This window comes from Gasterosteus aculeatus, chromosome X, assembly GCF_964276395.1.
Source record: "Gasterosteus aculeatus chromosome X, fGasAcu3.hap1.1, whole genome shotgun sequence".
Classification (NCBI taxonomy): Eukaryota; Metazoa; Chordata; class Actinopteri; order Perciformes; family Gasterosteidae; genus Gasterosteus; species Gasterosteus aculeatus.
The window spans coordinates 12898214-12919302 of NC_135698.1; the positions used below are offsets into that span (position 1 = coordinate 12898214).

At 41.6% G+C, this 21089-nt stretch overlaps 1 protein-coding gene across 2 annotated transcripts; it reads right to left on the reverse strand.

Annotated features, from left to right (window-relative positions):
• Positions 1 to 661: 661 nt before the first annotated feature.
• On the reverse strand, positions 662 to 20270 carry LOC120808855 (ras-specific guanine nucleotide-releasing factor 1). 2 transcript variants are annotated; one of them, XM_040162078.2, is made up of 28 exons: positions 19931 to 20270; positions 19722 to 19832; positions 16597 to 16703; positions 16155 to 16302; positions 14894 to 14986; positions 14554 to 14807; positions 13896 to 13975; positions 13606 to 13799; positions 12818 to 12927; positions 12375 to 12493; positions 11659 to 11819; positions 10901 to 10964; positions 10416 to 10558; positions 10209 to 10291; positions 9861 to 10109; positions 8134 to 8504; positions 7929 to 8048; positions 6813 to 6983; positions 6529 to 6635; positions 5837 to 5949; positions 5683 to 5743; positions 4791 to 4894; positions 4609 to 4693; positions 4321 to 4518; positions 4157 to 4236; positions 3946 to 4063; positions 3780 to 3848; positions 662 to 2913 (listed from the first exon to the last, which is right to left on the reverse strand). In XM_040162078.2, exons 1-28 carry the CDS (start codon positions 20150 to 20152, stop codon positions 2821 to 2823), a joined length of 3828 nt encoding a protein of 1275 aa, XP_040018012.1. In that variant the 5' UTR covers positions 20153 to 20270; the 3' UTR covers positions 662 to 2820. The 2 variants fall into 2 exon arrangements, with proteins under 2 accessions (XP_040018012.1, XP_040018013.1); XM_040162079.2 differs by having other exon boundaries at positions 19722 to 20262.
• Between the last annotated feature and the right edge of the window lie 819 nt (positions 20271 to 21089).

Sequence of the window (21089 nt, forward strand, 5' to 3'; positions counted from 1 at the left end):
TTGATCCTACAAATCACAAAAGGATACAAATTTAAATGTTGACGTGCACTGCTCACTTTCTTGGATGCACATCTCTACCACTGAGGTACAATGGATCCTCTGAGGAGTAATTATGAAAAAAAAGGAATGATTAATTATGAATGCAAATTCATAACTATGAGATACTAAGTCATAATTGTGGGAAAGCTTAGATTATCATGAAAGTAATATCTTTCTAGTTTTGTATGTAATCAAGCAAGATACCATTTTCATATCTATCATCCATCATATTTGGGCACCATGCAGACAGCTGGAATATATTTGTGAAAAAAAAGACTCAACAAACAAAAGGCCATTGTAATTGTTGGATATGCACACTGTGCATTGATGCTAGGTAACAATGATCGGGAGTTTTCACTGGAGGTAACTTCTTCATAACTAATACACCTGCTACACATCAACAGTGTGACATACCGCTGCCATCCATACGTAAGCTACATAAGTAATGGGAGGCCAATTATACCAAAATTTAGACTTTAGTTCACTGTGGGCTTCATCATGGTTTGTTATAGGACATAGCGAAGCTTGGGTTGTCAAATACACACCGATTTTATTTAGTTTCACTCTGAGTCATAATGATGTCAACAAAACAAAGGTGTCTACAAAAACACTTGAGACAAAATGCCCCTGATATCAAATGGATTTATTAGCAAGAGGTTACTGGGAACATATTCTTGTTTATTTGTTATTGTCATCATCATATGTTAACTTTTGTTGTGTTTTCCTTTGTTTTCTTACAAAACTTGCAATATTTCTTATGGTGTGGAAACATGAGGGTTGAAAGATAATTTTCATACCACTGGGTATTGCTAACAGCAAAATGTTTATTTGTTGATATACCTTTATAAGAGTATGTGCGTGTATACGGTATAAGTATATAGTATTATTTGGTCTGTGAAGGTGTTGCATGCCTACCACATGAGCTTCAAAAGTGTACTGTACATACATCGTAGAAATGACATACAAATATTTACAGAATAAGCACTACATTACTATATTCCTGCTAACAGAAATGGTTATAGACAGGATAACAGTATTTAATGCAAAACACTCTGAGGTTGTCTTCTCTAAATCATAGTTTCAGAGCCACACTGTTGTAGCTTTTAGTGTACAAGCTTGAGTTACAACTTATTTTTTTGTTGTTGAAAGGATTACACTGTTCCACATATGCAGGTTTGCATGTACAAAACGTACAGCACATCTCAGTGAGGGGAATTAACAACAAAGTACAAAATACTTTTCCATATTCATATAAAGAGCAAGTCACTCTCTTATACTACTACAAAAATAGTGTTTGAATGCTGCAGGCAGAGGTCATTCACGTACGTTTCATCAGTTTTAAACAGCAATGCATATAACAGAGTGATATACAGTCACGTTCCACAATCACTGGAACAGCAAAAAGGACAGATTGTCTTTTAATTACAAAACCTTTTACTCAACAGAATCATTGCCATACCTGAAGATACAACACTTTCCAACGCATGTGATCTTTTTTTTATGAGTTGAACTAAAGTCCAAGAAACATTAAATTTGAACACAGGTAGAAATCACTGTACTCTATTGATATATTTTAAGTGTAACAGTAATTTCAGATGTCAAATACTTCACGTTAATCACAACAACCTAAAGAGTTTTAGTCTCTTTTTATCACAGATAAAGATTTGTTTCAGTTCCTTGTGTGACAAGAGAGGAAGAGTGTATTGCTTTACAACAAATAGAAAGGTATTTCAAAACTTCTATATTTTATGTTATTGAGGATGTGTCTTCAGCAGAGTTTTCTGCCTCCCTGTGGACTGAAAAAGCCTTCGGAGAATTTGCAACAAGGGACCAAAGAAACCGTGTGTCTGAATTATAAATCAAGGCCTGTTCTGTTCTTATCAACCACATTTTTTAACAATGATAATAAATATTAATTTGTTTAAAAAAAAATATGAATGTTAGTTTAGTAAGGATTTCTTTGGACAAAAAACCTTAGAAACAATATCCTGAGGTACAGTAATCTCTTCACCTTTTCCTTGAGCGCCATCATTATCATTATTTAGGTGATCCCCTCAATTTAAATTTAAATCTAAATTGCTCCAGTACTGAATTATCAAATGATTGAAAAATCAGAAAAGATTATGTGAGTTTTGTTATAGTATTTCTGAAGTTTTATGTTCCCTAGGTTAGATCCGGTCTTTCTCATTGGGCCAGTCCACAAGGATACTGTTAGAGGAAAAAAATACACTTAGGAACATCTGACTTTGGAGTAGAGAACATACATTAAAACATAAATCCCTCTTGTTTTTGGAATCATAGAGACAGTTTTGCTTTTGGTGCCTCACTGATCATTGTTTTGTATGTTTATATCCAGTTATACTCTGTGTGGTCTTTTACCTGATATGACGCCGTTACATTTTTACAATGCTACATTGGTTGCAGAGAAACTCAGTCATCGATGCACCTCAGGCAAAGAGAACAACGGCCAACGGGTGCTCAGAAAGTGCAAAGTCAACACAGTATGAGATAATGCAAAATAATGTCATTGGTCACTGAGAAGACACAGTTACGTGCAGGCAAAGGGACCTCTGTTATTATGCTTGAAATACCCCAAATGTAAGAAAAAAAATAAACCTTAAACCAGTTTGCGTCATGGCAACAGTAATAAACGAAAAATATACCTTAAACACATACTGTACAGAAGATCAGATATCTTAAACATGTACAACTATACAAAAGTCAATGTGTTTCTTAACTTATGTGTAATATTAACAGAGGAAATAATGTGGATAACCAACTTCAGTTGGGCACTTTAGGCTCAATTCTGAGAGAGGCTTCGTACATGCTTTCTTCATCCAGAACAAAGCTGTTATCCAGTAGATACTGGGCTACCTGGAAGATAAAAGATAAAACAAAAGCAAGTTTGAGAAATTTTATCTCGTTAAAATGGATTTTCACACTTTTCCATCAACACGAAATAGGTATGGCAGCAATAAATCATTCATTATCTATGTAAGCTGTTTCCAAAAGTTTGCTTTATGACCCCTTTAAATAAGGCAATGAGTATGAGTATCATAATCAGTACCATTTGTCTATCATTTGTAAAGATTCTGACAAGATCATCTCATGATCGTAATCGTTTACAGAGGGGAGAGGAAGAGGAAAACTATCCACATACAGTATCCTGAATGTTCCCACAGTAAACGAAATGACAGCAATGTAAGAAAAAGACATCCAATTTATGTTGTATATATTGTTTAAAAAAAATCTTAAGTCTCGCAATCAGGGTAGTTTCTGCATAATTTGGTCAGGACGTCAGCACCACCACCAAGTGGCTACAACACATTACTGTCAATAGGATGGAAATTCATTAAAAACGATATTTATGTAATACAAAATCATTTTATAAAAAAACGTTGTAAAAACTAAGACGCATAGATTGATGACTCTTTGAGGTTGTGTTTGATGAAATCAAGGCATTTAATAAAACAAACGAGTGTCTAGGCATTGAGGATGGAGGCTGTTATAAGATAAATATATTGTCAAACTCCCTCAGACTAATTTGGGATTTTGCTCTGTTGACTCTATTTCTCCTCCTTGTTCTGCTTCCGAGTGCCCGAGGAGCAGATATCTGTGGTGAGCTCTTGAAAAGAACCTTAAGTTCCCCTGTGCTCATAAGAGAAGCTCTGCATTTGGTACAGCATTTATTAAAGTGCCACGAGCCTGAAGGACCGTCAACAGTTCTGGTATTTATTTACCTTTGGTTGCAGGTCAATTTTGTACGCGGTTTGCTGAAACTGCCTGATTTCTCTGATGATGTGAGAAATCTGAAAAACAAAACATTAGCGGCAGGATGTTAAGACACACCACTAAAAGACACGACTGTACAAACTCTGCCATGCGTCGGGTCACCGAATATCTCACCATTCTCATCTTTGAGAAGTTGACCAATCTGTCTTCAGTGTAGTTGGGCGTTCCCTCCTCAATGAAAGCCAGGTCTGTGAGGTACATCCCCAGATAGGGAACACAGGGAGGATCACAACTGGTGGGGGAAGAAATGCACACATCACCCAGTTGTACCGCAAGCTTGCTTCATTGATCAAACTACAAAACTATGTTCTTGAGCTGAACTCACTTCTTCAAAGCCTCTCTCAGGTTTTTGAACCTCCCTTCTGACGACACCAGCTTCTGCAGCTTGTCAATCAATGCTTTTGTCTTGCAGAAAGGGATATCGAGATGACAGTCAATGATGGAAAAAAAACACAGACCTGGACAAACCGCACTGGAGGTGATACACACCTGCTTGGAAACCTTGAGCCAGGTCTTCTTGAGACGGAAGACAGAGCTGCGGTTGAGGGAGGAGGTGATCTCCAGCACGGCGTTGTAGTTGTGGAGACAGCGGCAGATGTCTGCTACAGCCACCCATTTCTCTATGACGAACACCCGAGGGACCACGTCATCGCAGCGCAGGATCTCCGTGGCAATAAGGTTGCTTATCTTGCAGAGGAAAGAAGGAAACAAATACTTAATATTACCATTTGACGATCACTAACACAGGAGGAGTGTAAGGTACTGATTGGAACATACATCATTGAAGTGCTTCGTTGTTCTCATGATGTACGGTGTCTTCTCGTTTTTGTCATTCTTCATCCAACCTTGTCCAAAAAATTCCCTTTGAACAGAGTGAACAGTTGTATTTGAACACTGGATCGGTTCCCAGCGTTGTTCTTGACCACAGACGTGTAGAGCAAAGATGTGATGGCACTCACTCGTATGGGATGACCTTAAACACCAGGTGATCCAGCAGAGTGAGTTGTTCTGCGATCTCCAACGCAGAGTGACTCTCAAACTGCTCGACCTTCCCTTCACCCATCTAAGAGAAACAAAACGCCCCGAAAACAATCAAATCGGTAACAAGCAACTTGAGGACATTTAGTACATACATGAGAGTCAGAACACAACAATACTCTGGAGTGTTTTCTTCAGACTGGGCAACGGTTCAGTATATTTCATTCTTCGCTATAATGGCTTTTTTCAATATTGGGGGACACACGACCCCCTCAAAGGATGCGTGGTTCCGCCCTTGGTCATGAGCCTTGAATAGCTGTCGGAAATCTGCCTGAGAGGTTTCTGGGCACGTCCAAGACGTAAAAGGGCCTAAAGTAGAATTTGCCAGAGAGGTTATTGATTTTGGCTTGCCTGGTGGTTAGAGGAACATTTTAGGCCTGCTGCCCCACGCACGCTGGCCCTGGGTCAATGGCTGGACCTTCTTTAGATAAATGTCCAAATTAGACCTCGAAAATTTCCTTTCAAGTGTGCAAATGTAATTTTCAGATGATGTGGATTAGAGCTCAAACTACTTGTCGATGAATTTGATTATTTTACTGATGGAAATTTAATCTGCAGTAATGTAAGGAATCAATCATGCAATTTTCTAAGGACAGATATTCTTTATTCAGCCTCGCAAAGGAGAATATTTCTTGGCCATCCGAGAAGAGAACATAGAGGAAAATAAGCAGCTGTAATGTGCATGCTTCTGGTTGACTTGTACAGATGTGCATATATTTGTGCTTTATTTTAAATTTAATTTTTTAAGATTTTGTTTCTCAGTAGTTTTAAAACCAGCACACTAAACCTTTATTAAAAGCGGTCTTAACTCACCGCCTGTGTAACGTCTGCAAGGGTGATCTGATTGTCACCGTGGTCTTCCTGAGTTAGAGTTCTGAAAAAAGAGGTCAATGTAATTCTACAATATAGTTCTTTCAAATTTTAAGTGTACAAAATATTCTGACAATCAAACAGCACAACACGGTACCTGATGATGTTGGCAGCTGCTTTCCTCTCCTGGGTCAACAGCTCAGGGTCATGCATCACCTCCTCCAGGAAGACAATTACCTTTGTCTTCAGCTCATTGTTGTTATCAAAGTCCTGCAGAAGCAACAGACGGCAAACATACATGTGGTATAAAAAATATTTCATCATTAATCCCCGACTTGTGATGTTCTCTGCTTTTTAGATTGCATTTATGAAACCAATTGTTCTTTGGTTTTCTCTTCAACCACTTTATCGATTGTTGAAAAACAGTCCACAAAGAAAAGCATCTGTGTGAATTGTATTATGTGATAAAAAGTAGTTTTGCATAAAGCATTTTGACAAATCATGTGATGCACATGGATACGATACATCCAGCAACTGGCTTTGGGGTGGCCAAAGGTGTCCTGGGACATGTGTTTGCATTTTATTTCTTATCACATTATTGTTTTGGGACTGATTGGCAGTTGGAAATCAAGTTTGATATTGAACCCAAAATGTATTGGGTTCTTTGCAGAAACACGGACAAACAGAAATACAAACATTTAGCAGAAATGTGTGTTTAACTGCTACAAAAGCTTACTTACAGATTCAATTTGAAAAGAGAAAGTCAGCATATGCATTTATAGACTATAGTAGTTTTCCAACAAGACCTGGGGCTGTAATTGGGCCTTGAAATGTATTGGACACGCTTACCGGAGAGTGTTTGGACACCCAGTGCCTCAGAACATTCAGGACTCTGTTGGTCGCTGCTCGTCTGATCACAAATTCTTTGTCTCCATTCCTCTGATCTGTTGGGAAGCCTGCAGAAAACATGTGACTGCATCAAGCTCTCATCCATGGGATACATTACAACTTTGGCAGCAAAGAGCATCAACGCGTCCCATAAATCTAACATCAGTTGAGCTGGCGTGGTTTTAACGTAACCAATGTGTTCACCTGTGGCTGAAACTAATGGAACAGTGAATAGATGCTTGTACCAGTACTGGCGAGGGACATCCGGCGATACTTCTCCTTGGTCGGTGTGCCCTCATTGGCTCCAGCCGTAGCGATAGCGAAGGCCGAGGTGGCAGACACGGCGCTGCGGTTGTTATCCAGCTCTCGACAGGAGGACATCACCATGCCATTGTTGTAGGAAAAAAGGGAGAATTCTACCCGAAGGTCCAAATAAAAATAAAAAGGAAAAGAGAAAACAGTTTGATTTTGCTGGTAAGCAAAGGAGCAAAGGACATCACCTTTACTGAAAAGTTTTGTTAGTTCATTGCTTGTATCACTGAGTTCAACTCAATCTTTACTGTCTGCAGAATGACCTCCTTCTTGTTGTGAAAACATCCACTAGGAGGCACTATGAGCCCACGTTAGAGTTTCCCCCCCAGACTCTCCTTTACAACAGGCTTTGATATTCAAGATGGTTGCAGCTAAATATAGCCACCGAATATCAGCATAACAGAAGAATCCGCAGATTCTCTGCAGTCTGCTATGTTTAAATCCCGGGAACATAGATTGATTATAAGCAGCTAAGCACTCGCTGCTTCACGATTTCAGTTAATTCTTTACTCCACATTATTGATTCCTTTAAACTCCATTGTGTGATTTTGTCATGAGATTTAGAAGGCAGAGATAATCTTGGCTCCTGTGAATCAGCCTCATTAGTGGGGGCGGAAGGGAAAACACGCTCTTTATGTAGTTGCTATGACACAAGTTTCCGTCACACCTACAGACGGCAAGCATTGGCTTTCCCCACGTGACCATCACCATGAATTAGTTTGTATTCAATATTGAATTGACGGTTGTTTTTCTGTTTGTTTTTGCATATAAATTAGGATTCAATTAACTATTGCAAAGTGAGAGCATCAATTTCCATACAAAACAAACCATTGCACAACCTGTTGACTATAAATTGTGGCCATTTTACAGACCTTACATGAATACAAATGAAACGGTTTGCCATGTCTTTAAATTTAGTCTGCTTCTTCGGTCACAGAAAACGAATAATAAACTGGCTTAAGGTTAATTGAACTGGTACATTGGATTTGTAGCATGTTGGCGCACAGCGTCGTCACTATATCACTGTTCCAGTTTAGGACACAATGTACCTGCAGGGTTCTTGCATTTGATGTTTTTTGGCGTGGTTGGGGATTTGGTGGGAGAGGCTTCCTGGTCCCCTTCATCACTCTGGTTGGGATCATTGTCAGTTTCTTCGCGTACGGAGAGATCTGCATCAAAGTGAAATCATCAATGAAAGCCTAATTCCTTGAAATCAAAATTGGAATACTTTGGTGATGGCTCCTGTTCACTCACCTTGCTTGGTCACTGACGGATCCTCCACTTTGTCCTTCTTGTCCTCTCCCTCGTCAGTGATTTTGCTCGAGATGGAACTGGACACGTAAAGCTTGTTGATGTCCAAGGTGGTCTTGCTGAATGGAGACATGGTTGAGTACATGCTTGCATAGCCATTTGAGGAGCAGCTGAGAGCAGCCAGATCAAGCGCTTTGCCCCCAGTGATGATGGGGATGTTGAGGGAGAGCTTGCGCCGGCGGTTGGGGGATGAGTTCTTGGTGATAGCAAGAGGAGGTGGGGAGGAGAACTTTCTGCTGGCTCTGGGGGAGCTGGGAGGTTCTCCGTACAACAGTTTACTGTTCTGACTGCTGGCAAAGAATAACTCCAGGGACCTGCAGCGAGGAAAGGAAATATGCTTTTGAATTCAGGACATTGAAATATTTTTCTTTCTCATTTTCTGTGATAAAAGCATGGCTAAAGTCATTAAATAATTTATGCAACCCAAGTCATCCCGGTAACCAGAAGTCTCTTTGGAGCCGCGTCTCGTTGTTTTACAGCAGGATACAAGCTGCAGTGTTGCAGAAAACCTCTCCCTGCCACCCTCCTGGCGACCTCACAGGTTCCCATAAATAGCACACAGAGTGATAGTGCGCATGACCGCTGCTGACACAAGCAGCCAAGTGTAGGTGTCTCACAGTGACATGACAAGCGCCGCGGGAGCGCATGCTACGGGGCGTGGGCATGTGGAGCTCCCTGTGATATGAACCCCACAGTGAGGTCCTTCGCTCCAGGCTTGCGGAGCGGCGAGTTAGCCTCCCTGCAACACTTTGTCAATATTTCACACTGTGGATCTTTGCAGACGGAGGAGACGGAGCAGGGGAGGGTGGGGTCCTGCAGCAGTCGAGGTCGGTTGCCATAGAGCGACAGAGCCCAGTGTGATGCTCCCAGGCAGGCAGGAGAGACTGGGCCCAATTATGGCCTTTGATCACTGGACACACACACATAAAACACACAAAAACGGGGATACCGAAGCATCCGAGAGTGTGTCTTTATCTAGTGCTCCATCTGATGCCTTTCTGTGGTCACATTAACCATCAAAACAAATACCCAAAATGCTGAAACAAGGCTTTAAAGATTCCTGGACTTCACTGTTCCAGTGCCATATACATTAGTTCATTTACATGAACTCTCTCACATGGAATGCATACAACAAATATCTCTGAGCACCGGACTCACTTTTCGCCCTCCGAACAATCCTAAATGTAAATGTATCTCTTTGGTAGGACTGGCAAGAACTGGACACTAAATGATTTGTTTATCTATCTATCACACACCAAACACCACAGCCAGCGCATGGTCATCCATCATGTCTCCATTTAAAAATGTATTATTCATATTGATGCAACTTTCCTCAAGTCATCTTTCTCAGCCTTTAACATCTCAAAGTTTCTGATGTATTCTTGTGTTATGCTGTTTGTGAGAGTTCCTCAGGTGAAACTAACCTTCAGCATATGTAAATAAAATAAATACATTTCTGATGAGAACAGAAGGACAAACAGTTGTATTGCTTGAAATCTCTTCTCTTGCCTCTTGCCACATTACTTGCATTGATGTGAGGATCACTGATCATTTAGATCAGCAACATAAAGTCTGGGGGGATGACAGACAAATCTAATAAGGTCTCTCTACTGTTACTGCCGTCAACAGCCTCCCAACATTCAAACCCTTCCGCATGTAACTCGACTCACCGAGCAGGGATGGCACTGATGGGCTTCTTGTAGATGGTGATGAGTTTGTCTAGCACCACATCAGCGGTGGTGAACACGCGATAGGAGTGTAGGAAGGTGTTGAGGAAGTCGATGGAGAGGAAACGGAGGTCAGTCAGTCTCTCCAGCAGGCGCTCAACGCTGGCGTAGCGGATCTGCAGCACCTTGCAGGAGTTCATCATCTTGCTGAAGCGAATGTCCACGTCGTCGCAGTACAGACTTGAATCGGATCTGGTCAGGAAATTGAACGAAATTTGAAATGAGTGTCCCGGGAAGAAAAACAAAAAGCTGCAAACCGATGCATACACTGTAAATATGAACGAGGCCCACTTGATCATCTGCGGCACTGTGACTTTGGAGTTGTCTTCAAAGGCGTTCATCATCAGCCCATTGCAGCGGATGTTGTCTATGCACTGTGAGACGGACGCGGTAGAAGTAGACAGAGAGGACAGAGGAAATGTTAGTGGCCGCTGTAACGCGCGGGCTTCCCGCCGACATCCGTCCCAGTGCTGGAGACTGTGATGCGTGTTGACGTGCCTGGCTGATGTCACTGGTCCACGCAGACTTCTCCTGCCTGGAGGAGGCCACCAGGATGACCGTGAATGACTGGCTATCCTTTGGCTCCACGACAATCTTGAAGTCCAGGTGCTCCATGTCCTGGCCGCTCTTGTCGGATTTGGCTTTGAGGCAAACACAAAGACTGGATGTCATTTTCACATGACGAATACTACAGTAAAGACATACAAAAGGCATACATTGAAGGGTTTTATACTGTACAAGAAACTAAAATTAGACCAAGCCAAATGTCAAAATTGGATAAAAATAGGATACATCATTCACCATCTGATATTTATTTATTTGTTTGTTTAGAGTCTGAATTCCTTTCTAGTGGCACTGCCTGCTTCTGAAACACTTTTTCAATTCTCCCAAATATGAATTATAAAATGAAAATACGTTATGTGCATTAGCACACATGATACATGTATCCATGCATGTCTCTGCAAGCTGAATCGAGCACTCACTCTCATCGTCTGTCCCCTCGGGGTCCTCCAGTAGAGTGCAGTCTATGAGCGAGACGACTCCATTCTGAAAGCAATATACAATACATGCATTTTGTTTCATCCAACCAACATTCCTAAGATCCTGATTCAGACTACAAAATGAATATGGTTCATCAGTCAGTTGACCCCTGACTGAATGATTGAGAAAGAGATTATTCACTGATTGATTATTATTATTATTTCCGGTGAATCCCTTCGGTTTGCATGAACTTGATTCTACTACTGACCCCGACAATAATAATTAAACAGTATCATATGAAAATATTATAGTTCCATAATCAAGATTTTCATGATGATCGCTGGAATCTGCAGCTTCCCTCAACTCTACAGATGTTTTTTTAGTTTCAGTTTCTTCTTCCTTCTTCAATCAGACTCACAGAATTAAGAATGCAAATGAATGATGATGTTTCATTGCTTAACGCATTAATAAGCAATCTGGTTGAAAACATCCCACAAGAATACCTTAGTTTCACTGTAATATGGACGCAAGCTTTTTGGTGTCATGTTAAAGTCCAATTAATTGTCTTTTGTAATACTGAGTAATACTGACATCAATCTGCTGTGACGTCGCCATTCCTGTAGCTTTCATCTTCTGTCAGTTCATCCATCATCAAGTTAGCCGAGAGTTCCCGTTTTTTTTTCTCTTTGCAGTGGTGTAAGACGTGATGTCTGATATAAGGAGTAGCAGCTCCACTGCTAGCTCAGCAGCACTGGCTCACCTTGGTGAGGTGAAGCTTTCCACCAGAACCCCTGGTGCAGATGATTAAATGCTTGGAGAAGAGAAAGCACTGCCTCTCCCCCTCCTTCTTCAAAGACAGAGAGCCCAGTCGCCCACGGGTGATCTTGCCCTTCTCGCTCATCGGCACCTGGATGAGAGACCCTGTATGTGGGGATAAAAAAAAGTGTTATAAAAGGGGAAGAAAGAAAGAGCAATACAAATATTTAAGTGGAAAAAAAGTGCAAGCATATCAGGGATTTGAAAAGAAAGCAGAAAGGAGTAAAAAACTGTGGGGGGGTGGAGAAACTGAAAAAAACGAAATAAGCAATGTCAAATTGTCTTGCCCTCCTCTACATATAAATACATGAGTACAAGAGTCACATGAGATGCTAAGGATTAGATAATCTACCATATCTGCCTACCATCTATTCTTCCCATCAAGGCCTGCTGGGGATCTGTGACATTTACAGTCCCAGATTCATCATCAGTTTGCCTCTGAACAGTCTAATTTCACTTTGAAATCCTCACGCCGTGTACACATTGCTCCCCAGAGAGCAATGTGCCGCTCGATACAGGCCTAAACATTTGAGATCAGGCTGTCGGAAAGGTAAGGGAGGACAGGAAATCATTCTGCTGCAAATCTGCTTTTCTGTAGAATTGGAGGTTTCTTCGCTGGGATCTGAAAAAATAAAAAACGCACTGGAAGGAAGCTCCTACCTTGTCTTACAAACGTCTGACTGGTGTCGAGGAGAATCTCGCAGCCCTCTACGATCATGCGCTCTATTGCCAGGTTCTTCCTGATGTTCTCGGTCTCGCTTACTTCGTCGTGCATGATTCTATCAACAGAGATAGGACAGTACGTGATCCAGTAGGACGCATTAGGGGAAAGAATGACACAAGAATGCAAGGAACACAAGACGTTTTAATGTGAATGTCCACTGACTAATGAATAATCTGGGTCACCTTTAGATATGTGTTTTTGTACATGTGCGCTTCGCATGGTTCAATGGTACGACCTCAGCATGTTATTATGGGTCAAAGACGAATAGTTTACTCAACATTTACTTGATATTCCCTTAAAAATGTTTTGATGTTTTGTTAATATACCAATGACATTAAATCGTAATATTAGAATATAGACTTTCAATCCACAAAAGTACCTGGAAAGCTCCTCCAGCTTGGATTTGGCGTAGTCCAGACTGGTTCTCTCCACATGTTCATGTGGTGTGTGGGCCAGAAGTTCGTGGAGTGTAAGAATGTATCGGGGAATCTAAAGAGACAGAATAGCAGAAGACAACAAGATAGCAGCAGAGTCTCACTCAAATATTAGAGCTTACGTGCATCCATAAATGTAACAACAACAACAACGATGCACACAAAGGGATACACAAGTGCTGGCGTGTATGTACTCTAATGAGAAGTAGATCAGTGGAGAGCACAATTTAAACTCGTCAGCAAAATGTGTTATCAACACAGCACGGCCTGCAGAAGGCCCCCAGCTGAGAGGACTGTCGGGAAACTGCGTGCATGCCAGAAAGGAGACATTGTGGAAGCCTGAGATCCCCAAAAACGCTGCTTTTTATAGGCACCAAGACACTACAGGGATATTCTGAGCGAAAGCACACAAATATCTGCAGTTTCTGTCCTTAATCAGAGATGCTACAACATGGGATTTCATTCAGGGAGCCGATAAGTGCTCAGGAAGGAAGCAGGTCTTTGAGGGCAACTGCTTTACAGACAGCTACAACTGGGTTTCATTGGCAAAGCTTTAGCCAACTGGTGTTAAGCTGTTGAATTATATAGCTCACGGGAAACATTTCTCAATGGAGAGAAGAACTTGGCCCGGAGTGGCTGTGAGAGCTCAGCATTAATGACAAAATCTGTCTCCGGACTAATGGGCCTTGCCTTTATTTATTGTGTATAACATCAGTACGACCAGTGAGCTCACCTGGAACATGGGGTAGGTGAGGAAAGTCTCCAGGGTCCTCTCCTCGCAGTCGGGCTTGGCCTCGTACTGCTTCAGCAGCTTGTCGAAGTCTCGGTTCTGCTTGCAGTGAGCCAGGATCTGCAGGCTGTACTGGTGGTTCCTCACAAACTCTTGGTAGATGTTCAGCATTGGCAGCAGGATGTCAAACAGGTCAGCTAGCGAGAGATCAATACCAAGATACTGTAATACGGAGTCTCTCCTCATCACTTTTAATGATGTTTTAAAAACCCTGAAAATGACACAGTTCTTACCCAGCACTAATGTTGGCCAGCTCGCTATTCTGGCTTTCAGACCCTGGTAAAAGATCTGATGTAGAAACATGATCGTTTCACTGAAAAAGAAGAAAGAAAAAAATGATTCTCTTCTAAAAACAAATACAGAGTTTGTGTTATTCAGTCTGCCAATACCCGGCGAAGTTGTAGAAAAGAAAAGCCCTGACACCCAGAACATGAGTTCTCAGGCTTTGAGCACCGATGTGCTGGGAGGACTTCAGGTTACATGTTGGGAAAATATATTTCTTTATTATTTATCAATGTCTTCATATCTTTCTTCACAGACATTATGCATATCAAAGCTAGGACACTACACGTAACTTTCTGTCGAATTTTGTTGGTGTCTGTGGACAAAAGTCTTCCTTTTAAGTAAGAAGTATTTCCAAAGCTGTTTTTTATTTAGATAAGTTTGCCAGCAAGCAGTTTATCTTTTCTTGACCCGTTCCGGTTGCAAATTGTCAATCAGTAGAATAATGCTTAAAAAAAACTTTAACAACTTAAATCCAACCACAGTTAAATTGCCCTTATCTCTACCTCTACCTGTATATAAACCACAAAAAAACTCCACCGGGTACCTTTTAAGGGAACATTTTATACGAAAATGAATGAAGTTCTTTGTGGCACGAGAGGATCCAACCTGTTGAGGAATATGCTGCTGACATCATCGTGGGTGATGGGCGGTTTCTTGGAGCTGGCTGCCATGCGCAGGGGCCTCAAGAAGTTGTTCACGAGGATGTGAAGCTGCTGCACGTACTCTGCCTCCGAGTCCAACATGCTGAACACCACCTGGTTCCTCTTCCTCATGCTCTCTGCGTGTGGCGAGCGGATGTAATCCTGGATGATTGTCTTCCACTTCCTCCTGCAGATCCAGCCTCGCAGGAAGCTCTGGACCTGGAGTTTTGAAGGCTGTAGTTAATTTCCCAGATATCCAAAGATACTCTAAAAATGTAGCCACAGGTTTCAATCATGTGCTTTACTTTTTTGATTTTCTTGATTTCTGAGTCCTCGTCGGTGGGGGCGGCTGCAGGGCTGTCGTGAATCTTTTCATTGTCCTTGAGCAGCCCAGAGATCTGCCAAGGAGGCCACCACAAAAAAGACCAGTCATTTCCACTCACACGCTTTCTTCTTCTCACTTACTGTACCAGCATGTACACAAAGTGACTGAGTCACCAGCAGCTGTCAACGCTGTCTGCACTGAGAAATTGACTGATCTAGTTGTGATCACTTGCCCGGTACTGCTGGATCAACATTTGTTTACATTGTTCATTTAAATGCAATATGGTTCTGCATGTTGATAAAAGGTAAACAGACTGATGACTAAGAAGAGGAGACGGACTGGAGCTGCCTTGAACTGTTTGAAGCTGAGTGTCTCCACTTACTTTGTAGAAGGCGCGAGAGTTAATCGTCATTGCATTTAATAGAAGTGATGCAATAAAAAGCTGTGTTCATGCATATTCAGCAAATCATTTGATTTCAAGCACCACATTTGCACATTAAAGTGAAATGTCCATTTGATCTGAAGAACACAGCCTTATTGAAGGCATTGTTTCTGAGAGGAGATGCAAAGTGGACTGTGGTTGGCCTGAATACGTCTCTCAAACACAGCAATGATCAGCAATAATCCATCATTTCCCCGCTTGCTTTTTTTTAGCTGAGTAGAGGGGATGGGACAATAATACATTTTGGGGAAAGGAACAAGTGTGGGATGTAAGAGCCAATTCAGCGGGTCTATTGATATTGTTCATATTTTTGATTGATGGTTTGTGTCTGCCAGACATTTATAAATAGGAAGAAAACCTGTTACCATTTTCTATAATGATGAGAAAGGAAAAGACATCCTGGATATTTAACAGTAAAACATCAATATCTCTCTCTCTTTCTATATATATATATATATATATATATATATATATATATAGAATTTAACTGCTTTAAAGACAGCTACAATTGCGTTTCATTGGCATACAGATTATTGGACGTTCATCCTCAATCGGCATCCGTCATCCTGTTCTTGTTGTCAAGACTGAACTCGACTGATTGTAGCAACTTGTGTTTACATCCTATTCTGGTAAGACTCTAAAATGAGGAGCTGGAAAACTGCTTAATTTCGCAAAGGACAGGTGGTTCTATATGACAGCAACATTTGTATGCTTTCTGTTTCTCTTATAATGTGAATAATATATTCATATTTGTTTACATGCCTACTCCTCAGCGTCAGCTCATAACATTGAGTGTTACCTCTGACTTTAGCCTCTCAATCTCTATTTCCCCATCTTCTATCTGTTGTCGAAGTTGCTTAGCAACTGTTTTCTCCGTCTCCACAATCTGAAGCAGATGAAGATACTTCTGCATGAGAGTCTCATGCTCGTTGGCCAAGTTTCTGTAACTGTAACACACACACACACACACACACACACAAACATACACAGACACATTTTTTTTTGTTTAAGCCTGAATAATTGATTTAATTTCACATCAGTGTATTTCATCTCACATCAAGGCAATCAGGTTTTTATTTTATGAACGAAGCTTATTCCTGTCATTCCTCATATTTTAACCCTACTTATGAAACCATGGCAACATCCTCTACGGACTCAGCGTCCAAGAGGACTTACTCTATACTGACTAATTCAACATCTATTTGCCATGTCTGCACGTTGCACCGATGCGATGCTTTTACCTGGCGTGTGATATTGCAGCCACCCATTCATCGCAGTCCTTCACATCTTCAGTGCGTAATTCGAGCGCCTTTTGATTTTCATGTGTGAAGCTGACAGTGAAATAGTACTGAAACAGACAAGGGGGCAGGGTTCTTGTTAAACAACAGGACCATGATTAATGTGACATGCTATATGCTCTGCAAAGAAAGGAGCGTGCATCATTGCATACCCTCTAAATAAATATACAATAGAATGGCTTAGCTTGAAGCTTCTCCACTGCCTCTGTGTTTGTTGCACTGCCTCTCTACCGCCGATATTAAACGGATGATTTAAAACCACGCAGGGCCCGGGGAAGCCAGATCTTCCTCGCCCACCAGTGCACTTGATGGGCGACACTGAGGGAAGCCTCCCACAGCTCGCTTCCTGGGATGTCTCTGGCTCACAGGAGGAAATGCCACAAGACATGGAAGATGGAGCCACAGCCGATTACATAACTGTGCGACACCTGTTTCCTAGCAACTGAAGCTCAACGGAATATAAGGCATTATTATTGTGTTATTAGTTATAGTAGTACTAGTAGTAGTACAACAGTATTATAATAATATTATTATTATCAATAACAATATTCTTCATGTCAATAATAGTGTTAACTTTTGGGGTTTTCATATTTTTAACATAACATTTTGCTAATAAAACTAATTTTGCTTGATTTACCATAGGATTAGGCTCCATATGGCATACCGTTGTTTAAAACGGAAAGACAGCCTGAGAAAGCGGGTCGTGATTAAACAATAGCATAACTCATCCGTCATCTTTCTGTGGACCGTTCAAACCGTGCCGAGCAAGACCGTGCTCTGATCTTTGGCCTGCAGATGCTCAACAGGCGCCTATCAACCTGCAACGGATCATTACTCATGACTGACTGCTCTTCCATCGTCACATTCATTATGTATTCATCGTACTATGAAAATCTATTTCCGGAGAAGAGGCATGCATGTTGTTGTAGTTAACCTCATGATCTCTTTAGGATCTGGTGTGAAGCAATGTTCAATACACTGTCTGCTTCCTGCTTAATGTTTATGGCTGAGTCAGGCACCTTTAAACATCATTACTCATCTAAACAGACATACATGACATTGATAAAGCATTGGTAAAATCTACAATGTAAATACATTAGTATTACAGTTATAGGGGTAACAATCACATATCCGTTTTGTTGGGCTGTGAGCAAATTATTCTTGAACATTTAGTCTTTTTCTCTGTTATTGCTTTCTGACTCATGTAGTGCTACAATACTGTAAAAGGTTGAAACACAACAAGATCTATGGAGTAGTGAATTCCCTCTACATGCATCCATTTTTATTTGAATTAAGGAACTTTATTTTCATCAAAGAACCAGAATATCATGCTTTTGATTTGCAGTAGATTTTGAAGCAAATCAGCCATTTCTTGCTCCCATAGTTTCTTGTTTTATTGGTTGAAGTGCTGCTATTTCCACAGTGTGAGCGAGAAGTGTTTTTTCCATAAATGGACACTGACCCCTCGGAGGTACAGCAAGGAATAAATTTAGCTTGGATTGTGCGCACATAGGAGAAATGAGACACACTACACCTCTCATCTGTTCCCCTCTTCCTCTTCATTCTTTAGGATGCAAATAAGGGTTGCCATAGAAACATCGGGCTCAAATGCATTATCACGTTCACACTAAACGCAATTGAGGATAAATATAATTCAGGGATTATGACGGATTGCTAAAACGTTTGCAAAAAAAAAACTTAATCCAGGAGGGAATAGGAGATAGACAAGATATTTTCCTTCTCTTATTTATCCTTGTAAAGAATATTTGTTTGTTTACATTGAGAGGTAACTCAGCAGCAGCCTGTCACATTTGTCATCGTGCACTTTAACAGGATTCAGGATTCCCAGAACAAAGTGAATCAAGCGTCCTATGACAAATGTATAACACATTCTGCCCATCAGGCCTTTTGCAGAATGTTTCATTTATCTAAAATAGGGCAATGGAGGAAACAGGATTGTTGAAAAAAAAAGACCTTTTCTTTTTTTGGGTGACTTTGAAGCAACTGTGAGAGCACAACATTAGCAGTGTGTTGTATTCTGCTTCATCAGCACAAAGGCAGCTGTTCACAGGAAGAGCCTGGGCTCACTTTGGATGGAAGCCCCACAGACAGAGTCAGGCACAGAGCCTGGAAAGAGGAGGGCCGTGGCAGTGAAGCCTGTTTATTCACTATAAAAGTGTCAACACACCAGTCAACCTTTCTACTTCTCCCTTTCATTTTTTTTTTACAGATGTAAGTAACAGCCAGATGGCATATTTTAAAATGGAGTGCCTTGTTTGTAGTAATTTCTTAAAAGCACAGACAAAACAATGTTGCAAAAAAGAAATTAACACAGGTCATCTAGATGAGAGCTGTCTGATCATAGCCCCCCTGCAGTTTCTTCACTTTAACCTGTAACTCCATCATTTCTCCACGAGATGGAAACCTTGAAGCAACAACTTTTTCACCTCGTTTTGTTAAAATGAGTATTAGGTAAATATCGTTCTCCGCCCTGAACCCTCGAAACTATAATCAATGAAAATAAAATAAATGAAAGCAAAATGTTTAACAAACCGGGGTGAGAATGCATCAGATCTTAAGCCAAACAATTTACACATCATGCATCACTAAAAACTATCACTCCAATTATTTAAAAAAAAAGGAGCAAGTGTTTTCTGCAATCTGAAGCCAAACACTGCGCAGCGCAGTGCCAGGGCTGCTAATATCATTAGGTGTTCATATTGTTACCTCACCATTAATGCCATGCGTGGATTACATAACGTGCAATACAGCAGTCTGGAACCTCGTGCAATTCGGCTGCGCTGGATTTGAGGTCATCGTGCAATTGGATATGAATGAATGAATGAATACACGCATTAGAAAAGCGACTAAATAGTTCAAAGGCGTTTGCAGCGAAGCAGCAAATTCCACCTCCAATGTTGCACCTCGTCGATATTTTTAACACTAAGCCTGAAAAAAAGAGCAGCGAGAGAGCGAGAGAGAGAAAGAGAGAGAGGGTGTGTGTGTGTGTGTGCATGTGCGTTTGGCAAGCGCGTGCGTGCGCGTAGGCGTGTGCACGCTCTCCGTACCTGCTTTTCCAAACACTCCTTGGCGGACTGCGAGGGTTTCGGTGAAGGCGCCCTGTCGCACATGCATCCCTCCAACAGGTATAATCCCGAGGGTCGAGAACTGGACTCGTTCTCAAAATAAAAGAGCATATTTTGTAACAAAGCAAACCACTTTGTGTGCCATTTCGTGTTGTCTGAGCTCTTTTTGCTCAAGCACCCTCGTCTCGTACCATCCTTTTTCGCCAAAAGCCCCAGGTAGGTGACATGACCATCGTTAAGTCGTATTCCCTTCTGCATCTTGACGAGGAGACTTCGGCTGCGCGAGGTGGATCGGCTCTTACATCCTTCTGGAGTCGCTCCAGGGAGAAAAAAACGAGATGTTGACTTTGTGAAACGCGGAGCACTAGCAGCAGGCTTGTCCTCCCCGTCCGACGCATTCGCCGCGTTGGCATTTAAGTGCAAAGAGAGGAAACGAGCGGCGCAAATCCAGCATCCTGAAATCTTTTGTCATACTCCGAGCGCTTTGAAGGTCCACATTGACCGACAGATATAGACAGAAAAGGGGGGGGGAGGGAGAAAGGGGCTTGGGTGTGTGTGTGGGGGTGGGGGGGGGGGGGGGGGTGGTGGTGGTGGAAAAAACAAACAGTCAAAACCACGCAAGATGAGAGGGGATGGGATTTGGGGCTCGTCCTGTTTTTGAAATCTCCAGAAAGCAGGAGGCTCGGCGCTGAGCGAGGCAGTGCTCGGCGAAGTCACGTGACGCGTGCTTCGGAAAGCAGATTTCAGGACCGTGGACAGGGACAACATCTTCAACAAGATGCCGCAAAAGTTGAGTCCCCCCCCACACCCCCCCGCAAGCCTCCGGCATTAAGCACCGGGGATGCAGGGCAATTATTGAGAATGGCGGATATTCAAGAGATAATTTCCCTCTTTGACTGAAATCAGACATTTGACAGGCTCATATAAAAAGTACACTGATTTGCCATTCATCTTATTCTTCCCAACAAAGTAATTCATCAGCGTTGGTAATCTGAGTTGGTTACATAAGACAATAAAACTGCTCCATCACCTAGAGGACTCGTTTTTTGGTGCAGTTGAGCCACACTCTAGTGCATCTCAGTAGAAACATTTCATCATTGAGTACGTCGTCCACTTACTGGCACAGTCGAGGCTTTCAGACGCTTTTCATGGTCTTCGTCCATCGGTGAGTATAAACACACAAGTCAATGTCAACAATGGGCTTCTTTGAAGACAATTCTTGAACTCATGTTAATATCCTCCAGGAATAAAAGATTAGTTTCAATGTTTGTAGGTTAAAACATGGTCTGACTGTTTAAGATTGTCCTTTACTGTCTCATGTAAAGTTACACAAGGTTTCTTTTCAATAGA